Below are 13,774 nucleotides of genomic sequence, written 5' to 3' on the forward strand. Positions count from 1 at the left end.
ACTAGACCACCCACATTACCACCAACCAGGCCACCACCTGTAACAGACGAAGATTGTCCAACTCCTGGACCTCCTCAAAAGATTCAAAGACCAGACAGACCTAAACCAGATGGATCTATGCCTCCTTGTGCAATTACTGGAAAGAATTTCTGTATTTTAACAGATGATTATCCTGAGTAAGTATTTTAATAAATAAATACGATTAAGAATTATTTAAAATTTTAGTTATTTAGTAGTTGAAGACCACTTTCTACAAGGAGTAATGATAGTTGAATGACCAAGTCTGAATTAAAACAAAAAAAGAATTTGAAAAATATTTATGAGGTCATAAACTTATTTATAGTATATATTACAATTTTCTTACACTTACAGAAAATTGAAATGCCATTTAATAAAATTTAATTTTATAAAAATTATCATATTTATTTTTAGAAGGTTAGTATTTAAATTTGCAATTATTTATAAATTAAAAAATTTTCATAAAAAAATTTATTAGTAGTTATATTAGTTCGAGTAGAAATCAATTTGAAAATATGCTTTCTGTAATCGATAGTAAAAGTTTGCTTTATAATGATTTTGTTTAATTTTTCTATTTAATATTGCCTTCCAACACCTTTAACAATGCTTTAATGTCAGTACTGTAAAAGTCAATTTAGGGCAGTGCTAGATCATTGGGTTTAAGAAGTGAATAAGATCATGGGGTTTAAGAAGTGAATAAGATCAAACCTGATTACATCAAATTTTGATCCTATTTAATCATTTGTGAATGGTAGTTATTTGAGATCAGTTATTTTATAAAAGTATATTGTAAGAATAGTGAAATAGTTTGAAACAATTAATGTTTCAGGATATTCTTTACAATTATTAATTTAGAGAAAAACTATTAAATTCCAAGAGACTCTTTTGCATACTTTCTCGTTAAATAAAAATTTTATTTTTTTTTAGAATAAAATATTAAATTTCACTGAATAAAATTTTGGTAAAATAATATATAAGACAGTTCTAGCAACACTTTTTCATTAAATTTTTTACAGATCAAACAAATCAGAATACAAGAAATGTTCATTTACTTTTAGAAAAATATCAATTTTTTCTAATAAAATAGGAAAAATAAGAAAAAAATTCTTAAATTAATTTCAAGACATTTCTAAAAGTTTGTTGACATTATTTCTGAGAAGGTGGATTAAAATAAGAATATAGAAGAAAAAGAATACTAAAGAATGGTAAAAATGAATAAAATCGTAAATCCTTGTAATTTCTGCTTAGATCCTCTTTGGATTCTTTCTTGAAGGAAATAAAAGGAATTAAAGAGAAGGTAAACATCGAGGAGAAAGACAATGGCTAAGAAGTAATTTCATTTTTTTTTCTTTTTTTTTTGTCTACTTTAATATGATTAGACAGATTTGGACATGAACATATTTAGAACTACGAAAAATACAGGCTGTTTGTTTGGAGTTTCGGAAAAAAGATAGCACGTATCCAATCGGATAGTTGCTTCTTTTTAATGATGGAAAAACGGTTCCAACTGTTTGTTCTCGAACGATACCCAACTCTTATCTATGGCTTCAAGACAGTCATATTCCAGTAAATCGTATCGACTCATACACTAAACTAGATGAGGATATCCAGATATTGGCAAAACAAATGAAAGAAAACAGCTTCATGGTTGTTCATTAACGTCAGACGAATTGATATCTGCGAAGATGATAAGAGAAAGAAAATTAAAAAGAATTAAATTAAAGGAATTAAAAGTAATCATGTCGATATCAACAGTTCCAAAAGTGCGGTAGGAAGGCAACGGAAACCATATAGTATATTACTCCCCGGCATAATCATGATTATAACTGATGAGTGTAATGTCCCCGAGTGTGGATGAACTTAAATCGAACAGGAATGCTAAGAAATTTCCCGATCAACTAGAATCAAAAATGGGCAATCTGATATAAGAACGAGGGAAACATGGAATGTAAACAATTTGTATAAAGCATTAAAAGTTTCCAATACTTTTGGAATAAGTGAATTATAGTAGTCTAATTATAGTGAAATGAGAGTAGACAAGCATGTCTACTCTCATTTCACTATAATTAGACTACTATATTATGCAAGGAAAATAGTCTACCTCAAGGAAACAGAGTCACTCTAATTATATCGAAAGACAGCGTTCGTTCAGTCGGTTGATTCATGTTCAGATAGTATATTTATGGTACAATTTTAAACCCTAACAATAAGTATAAAGAATTACAAACAGATATAGTCAACCAAAATTACGAAGATGAGCATGCTGAGAACTTTCACAGTGCTTTAAAATAAGTAAGTATGTTGACAATGAGGCATGTGATGATATAGACATGAGTAATCTAAACGCATAAGTTGGAAAGAAAAGAATTGAAAACTAGAGTTATGGTAATATATACGTCATATATATATAAACTATACTTGCAGCATACTATACTATACTTAGTATAGTATTGTATACTATATACTAAGTGCAGGTTCACCAGCGAGCGCGGTGAAAAAAAAACAAGCGCGCCATTTCTGTAAAAGTAGATGGATTACTAACGGTCGGGGCCTACTTATTGTTTTCCGTCGTATAACGAAAAAAGGTTTGTTCAACGATAGGTTATTTCATTACCGACATCGGACGAAGCTAAAAAATGATTTCAGGAGTGGATTGACCTGAAGTTCAGCCGACAAAGATTTACGACATGTTCGAGAAGTGTACTACCAATTTGCAGTTAGGCTTTTGGCAGTCCAGAACTTTCGTTTTCGCATGCCAGACGATAGCACATAGAACGTGGAGGTACATGATTTTAGTAATTAATATTATTAAGTAAAGCAAGTGAAGACTTAATGCGTGGAGTATATCATATTTAAAAATATAAAGTAATTGAAAAAGTTATGAGTTATCTGGCGAAGAGAATGAAAGGTGATTTAATTGAGTTGCCCTGGGAATTAGGTATAGAGGCTCACTGGAAGTCAAAGTGATTGAGTTGAAACATCTGATTTTGAATAATAAGGATTACGAAGGTGAAATTTGTTAAGCAGTTATTGAAAAGAATAGTGAATGAAAGAGTAAAATTAGTATAATTAGCGGAGGCGGACAAACACTTCAGTTCGTATCAGAAAAATTAAGAATCGAAAATGCTAAACTCAAGTAACGTGATTCCAAATGTTCAAAGTTCTGAGAATGGTTATCAGATTTAGAGATTTCTGAATCTGATGCTTTGAAAAGACTGATTATTATGGGTAAAATAAAGAAGAGTTGTAGCAACGATTCGAAAACATTTTATAGATGAATGGCAAAAGTTAACAAACAACAAGGATTTCTACATCGAATAAAACCATATCGATCATCTCGGACCTTTTGTATATCTTCCAAGGAAAATCAAAAAATTATTAGTAATAATCGATAACTTGAAGAAATTTGTCCATATTGCGGCTGTGAAGAATACATCAGCCCAAAATATGCTAAAGGTACTAAGGAATTTCGTAAATGACTTAGGCTTACCCGATAGAATAATTAGTGATCGAGGGCCAAGTTTAACGTTACATTAGATTGCATAGATTTCCTAAGCAAATGGCATACAGCACACACTGAATTCCACGAAACAGGCCCGACCGTTAGCAACCTCTCTACTTTTACAAAATCGCGCGCGTTTTTTTCCACAGCGCCTTCTGGGGAACCTGCACTCAAACTCTGACATTCGAGTACCTGACCTGTCAATCACCTGATTGATACCGTTTATTATATTTAGAAACAAAAAGTCGTTTCCACAACTACTTCACGTAGCATGCTTCTCCGAACATACAACACATTCAACATTTACAAAGTTTCAAAATGAGAGTAAACGTTAACAATATATCAGCACTAGTACTTTCACTGAAAGTTCTCAAGTCCTTTCCTAGATCAAATCACACTAAGTTCTGAAATTAGGTCGATTTTGTCTGGGAGCTTTCACTTCGTCACCACATGCTTCTTCTTCAGTTTCAGCAATCACGTCGTTGTCGCCATCAGATCCGGTAGAAGTTTATCATGGTTTAAGCTGGCTAGCATGCGAAGAAACTGTAGTTTTCTAGTTGGGTTACTCTATTTGTATCTTCTGATAAAACTTTCGTAACTATCATTGGACCTCCGTACTTATGTTGAGTTTTATTCGGTTTCCCCGTGGAACGTGGAGTTCTCTTCATTAACACGATTTCCCCTTGCTGAAATTTCAATGTTCTATACCTCTTCCTGTCGTAATTCGACTTCATCAACTTTTATTTACCCTCTACCCTCTTTATGATTTTGTTTTTCTGGGATTTAGGATCACACCACTTATCTGTCTCTTCATCTGCTAATCTTCTGATGATTTTGTCATGGTGAATATCCATGTAGCATCTCAAATGGTGTTTTGTTTGTCGTTTTATTCACGACATTACTTAAATTCCTTTCAACTTATTTCAGCCTTTGGTTCCAATCTCTGTGTTGTTCGTCTTTCACGCACACGGAAATTGTGGGCCAAGATCGTTTGGTTAGTTCTTTCCACCATCTGTTTGCCTGGGGATGCGGTCAGGGCATATTGTTTGCGTCTTGTAACGAAAAAAGGCTTGTTCAAACGTCTCATTATTTCATTAGCGATATTAGACGAAGCTAACAATATACACATATATACATGGTTTCAAAATTTATTTGCCTAGAATTTTCAAGAGCCATAACGTACTACAGTATACTGTATATATACAGTAGTATGTTGTGGTTCTCGAGAATTCTATACAAATTTTGAAACTGTATACAGGGTGTCCTAAATTAAACATAATATTTCCCAGCTGGCTAGAGCAAAAATTACTCATTGGAAAGTCATGAAAATTTGGGAATGTCTTAATGAGATGATGGGAATTTTCTCTAGAGCAAAAAAAAAGTTAGTTTCAAAAACCAAAACTAGAGAGTGATTTTTAAGCTAAAGTAGTGTGCAAATCTCCAAACTTGAATACAGTACATGCGATTTTTGGCTGTATGGCTATCTCATGCTATGTGGGTAACATTCCAAGGCATACACTGCATGCAACCATTGAAAATGCTGTTTTACACTTCCAGATGATAGCAGACAATGGTGGACATCATGTTTTGAGTATGTTTTGTTCCCATTAGACAGCTAACTTATGCAGTAGGCTTGAGTAGCAAAAGATCGATCTCTCAAGTGATTGGAGTAAATTAGACAACTGCTCACTTTTTTAGTTTTTTAGTTCCTGACCGGTATGTGCGTGTGGTGCTGTATTCAAGTGTTGAATAAACCAAATAATTATTCACTTTACACCGTGTGGAACTTATTTATTCGAGGTAAAAATCGGTTTTTATGAAACTATGCATTTTTTTTCGTTGTTGCATGCGCTAAAAGGAAAAAGTGTCAGGAAAACTAAATTATAGATAAAAATTGCTATATACTAGTGAATGTGCTGAATCACTGGACATTATACGGATACCAACAAAGATACGATAAAATAAGGACTGATATATATATATATAAATGTGAATATAGTCGAAAGTGACATACGTTTCAAGTACAGTGATTGAAGCGACAAAATACACGTAGTTCCCAGGTGATCTCAACACTAGTTTGTTGATCTGAACTAAATTGAATGAACTATAATATGAATTAGGATGCACAAGAAATTTGAAGGTCACTGAACTAAATGAACTAAAAGAACGAACTAGCTCATTGAAGTGTAATGAACTAAATTGACCAATTTTTAAAGTGAACTAAAATGCACAAGACTATTATGCAGCTTATTGTTATATTCTGTATAAAGCTATAATACGCCCTCTAGTAATGGTTTTTAAAACTAAGTTGTTTTGCTCTAGAAAAAATTCCCATCTTCTCTTTAAGGTATTCCCAAACTTTAATGACTTTCTGATAGTTTTGCTGTAACCAGCTGGGAAATGTCAAGTTTAATTTGAGACACCCTGTATATGTATATTTCAAAACTTACCTTTATTTAAATTTAAATTTATTTACATATTTTCCAGACTGAATTGTTTAGTTTCTAAAACTAAAACTTAACCAAAAAAATTATTTTTATTACTTTATAAGCTTACCTAACATATATTAGGATACATTTTGTATGTTTAACAAAAAACTTCATTTTCATATTCAACCCTAAAATATATTTAATTTAGAATTAGCCATTATCATTTTTATTTCATTTTTAAAATCTGGTTCTAAAAACATAGATAATACAAAGCTAATATTTTTAATTATTAATATTATTATATATCAATATTATTCTAACACTGTTTATCGTTATAATCAAATAATGAAATTAATTTAAAATTAATGTAATTATTTTTTTTAAAATTATCAATACATAAAAACTGTAAAACAAATATACTCACACTGAATAATCAAATTACTTAATTTTCTTAAATAAAATTATTTTAAAGTGAAAAATGTAACATTTAGTTTTTTAAATATTTAATTATATTTGTTGAGTTCACTTTTTACTAATGACATCCTTACTAAAGAAAAAATATAATTTAGTGAAATTGAGTTATTGAGCTACTATGAAATTATTTTTATAGAATAAATACAACTTTTAAACATTATCTTTCTTATATAATAAAAGATTTAAATGTAGTTTATCCTTAGCTTGGATGTTTTCTGCCCAAATGGATAAAAGTACAAAAGAAAACTTTCTTACAAAATGTATCTAAGGATATAAAATATGTACAGTACAGTACAATACAATTCATACTCATCAAAAACTTTAAAATTTGTATTCTGACATATGATTTACTAGAAAAACAAATATGACGTTTTTTCTTTCCTATTTTTGTCATTGTATTACACACATGAATTGATGATTCTGGTAATATAATTAGTAATAAACCGAGAATGTTTTATAAAAATTTCCTTAGGAAAATATATATTATTTTACACATTATTAAATTAATTTCAGAAAGTAATTTTATATATAAATTCACTGTTAAATAAAGATGATAACGTTATTTTTAGAATCATGCAAATCACATAATTTAAAATACTGGAGTAAAAAGAATTAAGTTCAACATTATAATTTACTCTTTACTATATGAAGAGCGTGTTTAATTTCCTTTAATAAAAATGCTAGAACTAATAGAAAATTTTTTTATCTTTTTAAATTTTATAGAATAGTATAGTCATATAAGTGTTTTAATTTATTAAAATTCCAAAAACTGCAAAAACAGTAAATAAATAAATGTTTTTCTGATATGTTGATAGTAATGAATTCTAAATTGATTATCATCAGGAACACATATTTGATTTACAAAATATCTACTTAATTGCATTTTTCTACATGTTATATTGTATTAACCTAAAGTTTATTTCATTTAATTTAGATATTAAGAATAAAAAGAGACATGATGAAAATATTTAGAATTATAGAATTTTTGAATATAGAATTATATTTAGAATATTTCCATTATTTATTTATTCAATTTTAACTCTTTACATTTTCTTTACTTTTATACATTTAACCTAAATAAATTAATGTCAAACGAATAAAGAATTACTTTTAAAATCAATAAAATTTGTGAAGGATTTTTTGTTTAAAATGTATATTAATGTCGTTATTATTTATTTCTATTCAGAGATTTTGTAAACAAAGTAGTTAATCATAGCATCACAACAATGAAAGTCATGTACGAGGAATTGCAAACCGTTGGAGATCCTAAATTATTCGAAAGTCATTTTGGAGATAGTCCTGCCGCGAAAGGTAATTTTGCCTGCGAAACTGAAGCATCCACAATGAGACCAGGATGGGCACAAAATGCATTAAATGGAGACTGGTTACTAGTTATCAATACCGACATTTTCCCACAGAAAGTTAGAACAGAACGTTGCAAGTAAGTTAACTTGAAAGTTTAAATAATAAAGATGTTTAAATTGAATTGAATATTGAAATTTTAATGTATTTTTGTAGAAAACCGAATGAACCTTGTGATTTCATTGCATCACACTACGAATCAACGTGTCAACAACGTTTCAGCTTACATCGCTTGATTGCAGTTCATCCTCATGATCCCAATAGAAGTCCCATTGTGGCGCTCTTTAAATTCCCTGCTGGATGTGCCTGTAGAGTCGATCCAGTTCGCAAAAATTTTATTAGAAGATAGAACATGATTTTCTTGTTTATGAAAAGATCGCAAGTGATGTTCTTGATGGAAGAAAATTGTTCTCTTGGTGCTAAAGACATTCTTTTCTAATCATTAATTTTCAGAAATTCTTCCGTTTTGATTAATCGTAATATACCATATTTTAATTTTATACTTCTGTCTAAATTAGAGGAACTATATTGGGTCTTTATATACCACTTTATATGGACTGACCTATTGTAAAATATTCAAAGGGATCAAGGATTACATAGTTGAAACTTTGTATAATTCATTAATAAAGAATAAATTTTAAAAATGCAATTATTTTAAAATAAACTTATAGACTTTTTATTAATTTGATATAAATATTATTTGATATTTCGGTGTTGGAAGATATTATACTTGTAATTAAAGATTAAAAAAATAAATAATCATCAAATTATATCCAATTAACTTTACAAAATGTAGAATATAAATTTTATTAATGATAATTTTATTATTAAAAAATACTATCAAATAATGGAAATTTAAGTGCGCTTATACCGAGTAAATATGAGGTTATTACTTTGTAAAAATTGAATATTTTAATTATTTAGACAAATAAATTTAATAGTTTTGTATAAACTAATGAATTTTCTTGGAAATTAATTGGATAATAAATTAGAATAAATCTTAAGAAAATTAATGCTTTTGTTTTGCTTATTAATGAAAACAGCTACTTTATAATTTAATATTTATAGAAAAAGAATGATAAATTATTAAATTACAGTAATAAAAATTATGCAGTTATTCACATTTATTCTAGAGATTTTTTTAATTAAATGTAATATTAACTTAAAATTTATTTCCTTCATTTATTAAATAACGGCATTAATATCTCATAATGATTTCGTAAATCTTTTAAATTATTTAAGATATTAATTTATAAATTTATTTTAAAAGCAGTAAATAAATTTTTAAATAATTGTTAATGAGGAAAACTTATTTGATTGTAATATAACTGTAAGTATTAAAATAAACGTTTATCTCACTATAATAATTATATAACAATAATATATTACACATACTGATTCCAAAGTCTCCTTACCAAATTTACCATCTCAAGAGACATTAATAACGTGTCAGTGAGGCTCCCACTCATAGCAATCCTATGAGTGGGAAGTAAATATATTTGGTTAATGACGTTATATATATTCTGTCACTTATAAGCGATTGTGTGATAAGTTAGTTCTTTTGCCTTAGAGTTTTTTTTTATTATTATTCTGTAATCTTATATTAATTCATAAAATAAGAGTAATACCAAAATATCTTAGATATATTTCTAAAAATTCATAATTACTCATTACATAAGTAGAAATAATTTAAATGAACATAAATTTCATTTAAAAAACAAGAAAACGTATAGGATTAATGAACATAAAAATTGGGCAGAGTATGTGATGTGAGTTATAGATAAGATTTTTATTTGCTGTCACCTTTTGGCAATAATCACATACGTTTGTACATGATTGAAATATCACTGCTATCACTAAAAATACTCTGGTTATCGTGTTTTACGTCCACAGGTGAAGTTCTTTCTATGAACTCCTGAACAACGTTAACAGTAATGTCCTGTAGTGCTGATTTTACAGAAGTTTTCTGAACGAATTCAGTTATTAATGGCTAGGTTCGTATTGTGACTAGGTCTTTATATAATTTTCTACAAGATAACGTTAACGATTTCAAATCACGTTGAAACTTTAAAGCTCGTTGTTCATTAAGATTATACTTGACAAATTATTATTTTTTAAAAATCGTGTTAAATCATAATCGTTTAAAAAAGTTCGTGTAAAAACAGAATTTGGTATATTTAAGTTTAGAATTTAGTAGAAAATATGAAAGAAAATCTAAAAATCATTTAAATTAATGACTGAGCTGTTGAAAAATAAAGGAAAAAAAATTGCTATAGCGCTACTGAATTTATCTTAAATTTTCTTTTCATACCCGAACTCGGAGGTTATTATTTTCTAAAGAATTTTTCAACTCAAAACTAAAGAACTAGAAAATAAATTCGAAGAAAAAAATTAAATATAAAAAAATGTATAAAAATGTAATAACTGTTCTCACAGCTTAAACTATTGGGTTTGTTCGGAAAGTAATTTCGTTTTTTTTTTTATTACTAGAGGAATTAGATGTATTTTTACCAGCCAATTTTATTTTAAATTACATTTTCATTATATACTTCGACAACTGACATTTTAAGGCTTATTTGTAAAAAATTTTGTTTGATTCTGTACAATTGTTTTTTTTCGGTGACCCATCAAATATGGAAAATCGAAAGCATCATTTTCGGCATATTTTGCTTTTTTACAACTAAAAAATAAAAATGCTGTTCAAACAAGAAAAAACTTGTGGTACATGTTTGAAGAATATGTGTTGAGACAGTGCCAAAACTGGTTTACAAAATTGCGTTCTGGCAATTTTAATATCGAAGATACATCTACATTCTGAATAGCCATTTGAAGCCAATGAAAACAAAATAAAGGTACAGATTGAAGCAATCTGCCATATAACAACACGTGAAATCACTAAGAGATTAAATCTGTTAAATTGAACCGTTTATTATTACTTAAAACGAATTAGTTTCGTTTCAAAGCTCGATATATGGGTTCCACATGTTATTAAAGGGATTTTAATAACATGGGCTCTCTATGGTGGGATTTTAAAGAAATTTGTTTTTGAGCTTTTACCAGACAATTTAACAATTGATTCGAAAGTGTACTGCTATCGAGTAAACAAATTGAGTAATATTATCAAACAGAAAAGGCCAGAATTGATCAACAAACAAAGTGCAGTGTTTTACCACGATAATGCCAAATTTCACACAAGTTTGGTAACACGTCAGAAACTGTTATAGCTTAGATGGGATGTGTTATCACACCATCCATATTCACCAGATCGGGCACACTCAGATTATTACTTGTTCCGGTCTATACAAATTTTTTTTAACTGTAAGACATTTACTTGAAATGACAATATCAAAAATCACTTGGATCAGTTTTTTGTAAACAACGATCAAAATTTTTATGAATGTGAAATCATGCTACTACCAGAAACAATGACAACAGGTATTTGACCAAAGTGGTCAATATATAATTCAATAAAATATTTATTTATTATAAGAAAATTGCGTTTACTTTTCTATGGAAAAAAAGGAATTACTTTCCGAACAACCCAATAGATAGGTGACACCGATAAACTCGAAACGATCTTTATCGATGTAGTTAGCCAGAGCGAGCAGTATGAGCAGTAATATGTCACAAATGAAAGATTACGAGTGATTTATTGAACAGTACAGATAAAAAAGAAAAGTGTCATAAAGAAATTAAATTCGTTTTCTTTAGTTTAATTTAGTTCAATTTAATTTACAATAAAAGTAAATAAATAAACTAAACTAAAGTAAAAAGTAAGAAATAAAATCAGTTGGCATTTAAGCGGGAAAGTTGGATAAATTGGAGTCGCTCGTTAAAAGCATCTGCGTTTGAGATTTTGTCCAGTCTGGACTGAAAGAACTGTGTCTGAAACATCACGGCGGTGACTCGCTTGACACAGCTAAAAAACATCTTTGAAATAGTTAGATAAAAGTTGGAAATTTGCGATGGGATGAGAGGAAGGAGTTGAGATTAACTGCTGACATGTGAGCAAAAGAAGACGACGATTGGTTTAAATCGGTAGAGAATACGGACATCCAGTTACAACAGAGGCAATAGAAAAGCTAGATAACGTGGTGCCATGTAGTGGGGATGAGGGACATAAATCTGGTTCCTTTTTCTTTGAACTTAGATAACTTTTCCATAGATCAATCGAAATTCACCAAACTCTGTAAAATTATGAAGCAACTATCTGGCTTTACATTGCAAAAAAACAGCACCTGAAAATATAAAAAAACTTTTTTGTTATTAACCGTCAAAAAACGAAAGTCGACACTTTGGTTTTTCGAATATATGATAAAAAATGTTATGACAATGTTTACATGCTCAACTAATAAATATAACCAGTTAATTATATAAATTAATTTATAATTATTAAATATGTTGACAGAAAGTATATGCTATTAAATCACTCTCATTGCAATTTTAATTAGAATATGAGCAATTTATTATTTATTGTGACATTGTCACAATGCTCTCAATTTTAATGATGTCTTGTCCTTGTACTGTACATCATAGTGACTTCTGGAGTAGACTGGAAATTCCTATACAGTGGCCTACTACTGTAACATTTCAATATCAGTAGTATATATTCGAAAGACTCTGGGATAAATTTGTCAAAAGTAACATTTTATAACTTATTCCAGAGACACTCATGATTTCGAGGGAAAGACATGAGCTGGGGCAAAAGTAGGATGGATTTTGGTATTGTGAGATAAGCAGAGGGTCAGGGGAAACCTCACTGACCACTTACGCTGCACGGGTTGGTAAAACCCGACCTCGTTGTCGTTGGATGGCTAGGAGGGCAAAAGTGAGTGGTGAGGTGCGTCAGTAAGTCGACAGGTGTCCTTACTTGGACAGGAGACAGGGTTGACAAATAACAATAAAGGTTTATTAACTAACAAAAGCGAACATACAGTAAAATACACATAAAATAAAGGTATACAGATAATTACTGCTAAAATGCGGATAAAATATCCCTATCGCTAATCGTGCTCTAACCAATAAATTAGTCACGTGCCTAACCTCGAGTGGGAGAGAGTTTACAAAGTCGATATACCTTGATATGTGATCCGATGACAGTATGCGACGACCTCCTGGACTATGGAAGCTGGAATCAGTCTTATGTCTGGGACTGGAGACACTGGATTCAGACCTTCCTGGACGATCGCGCTCTTTCTAGAGTCGATCAAGTTTTTATGCCATCGTGGTTGGCACTGAGCCAGTCTATTATTCAATGTTTGATGACTAATTGGCTGACTCGGGATGACTGGGACTTTTGTTTTCTCTTTCTGATCGGATCGGATGTGAAATCAACATCCGATCGATTTCCCATCGAACTTGCGGGTCAAGAACCTCTTTAAACTCTCGAATTCACGCCCTCAAAACCTGCGGGCTCACAGTATAATTGTAAAATCGCTTAAGCGATTCTGAGATAATTCGTATTTCCAAAAACTCTCATATACATCGAAAACCACATCCTTTTTTGATGCCCTTCGGTTATACTTTTCCGCATGATTTGAACAAGAGTTTTTGGAATAAAACGACTATTTTAACCGTTATATTTATTTAAATGTTTATATAAGAGAACTAATATTTTATATAACTTTTAATATATTTCTCATATAAGAGATCTAATATTTATATTTTTAATATTTTATACAAGAGATCATCTGTCAACAAAAATATTATATAACTTTTTTTAACTTTATTTATAATTTAATATTTATACAAGAGATTATCGTGGCGCCATCTGTTGACAAAAATATTATATAACTTTTTTTATATTTTAATTGTATTGTATTGGAAAACTGAGTTTGATATGACTAAAAGAAAATATTGTCAAGTTTCACTTAAAATTATGTACAGTACATTTTATTAAATTTATAAATATTTTAAAACTGATAATATGTGACTTTTTAAAACATAATAATGTTTTACATTTATCGAAAATTTCTGAAATTTTGTTTAT

The 13,774-nt window shown here is 29.5% G+C and overlaps 1 protein-coding gene across 1 annotated transcript; it reads left to right on the top strand.

Annotated features, from left to right (window-relative positions):
* Position 1: 1 nt before the first annotated feature.
* Positions 2-8,436, top strand: LOC136973444 (neurotrophin 1-like). Its single transcript, XM_067268167.1, has 3 exons — positions 2-176; positions 7,610-7,864; positions 7,942-8,436. Exons 1-3 carry the CDS (start codon positions 118-120, stop codon positions 8,132-8,134), a joined length of 507 nt encoding a protein of 168 aa, XP_067124268.1. The 5' UTR covers positions 2-117; the 3' UTR covers positions 8,135-8,436.
* Positions 8,437-13,774: the final 5,338 nt, after the last annotated feature.

The sequence above is a fragment of the Centruroides vittatus genome, unplaced genomic scaffold, assembly GCF_030686945.1.
Source record: "Centruroides vittatus isolate TY-2023 unplaced genomic scaffold, ASM3068694v2 contig_3175, whole genome shotgun sequence".
NCBI classification, from domain to species: Eukaryota; Metazoa; Arthropoda; class Arachnida; order Scorpiones; family Buthidae; genus Centruroides; species Centruroides vittatus.

Bases quoted from the DNA above. Each gene is read 5' to 3' on its own strand.
- LOC136973444 (XM_067268167.1), top strand. From the start codon at position 118: ATGCCTCCTTGTGCAATTACTGGAAAGAATTTCTGTATTTTAACAGAT. The intron at 177-7,609 runs GTAAGTATTTTA...ATTTCTATTCAG, and splicing joins TTAACAGATGATTATCCTGA to AGATTTTGTAAACAAAGTAG. The intron at 7,865-7,941 runs GTAAGTTAACTT...GTATTTTTGTAG, and splicing joins GTTAGAACAGAACGTTGCAA to AAAACCGAATGAACCTTGTG.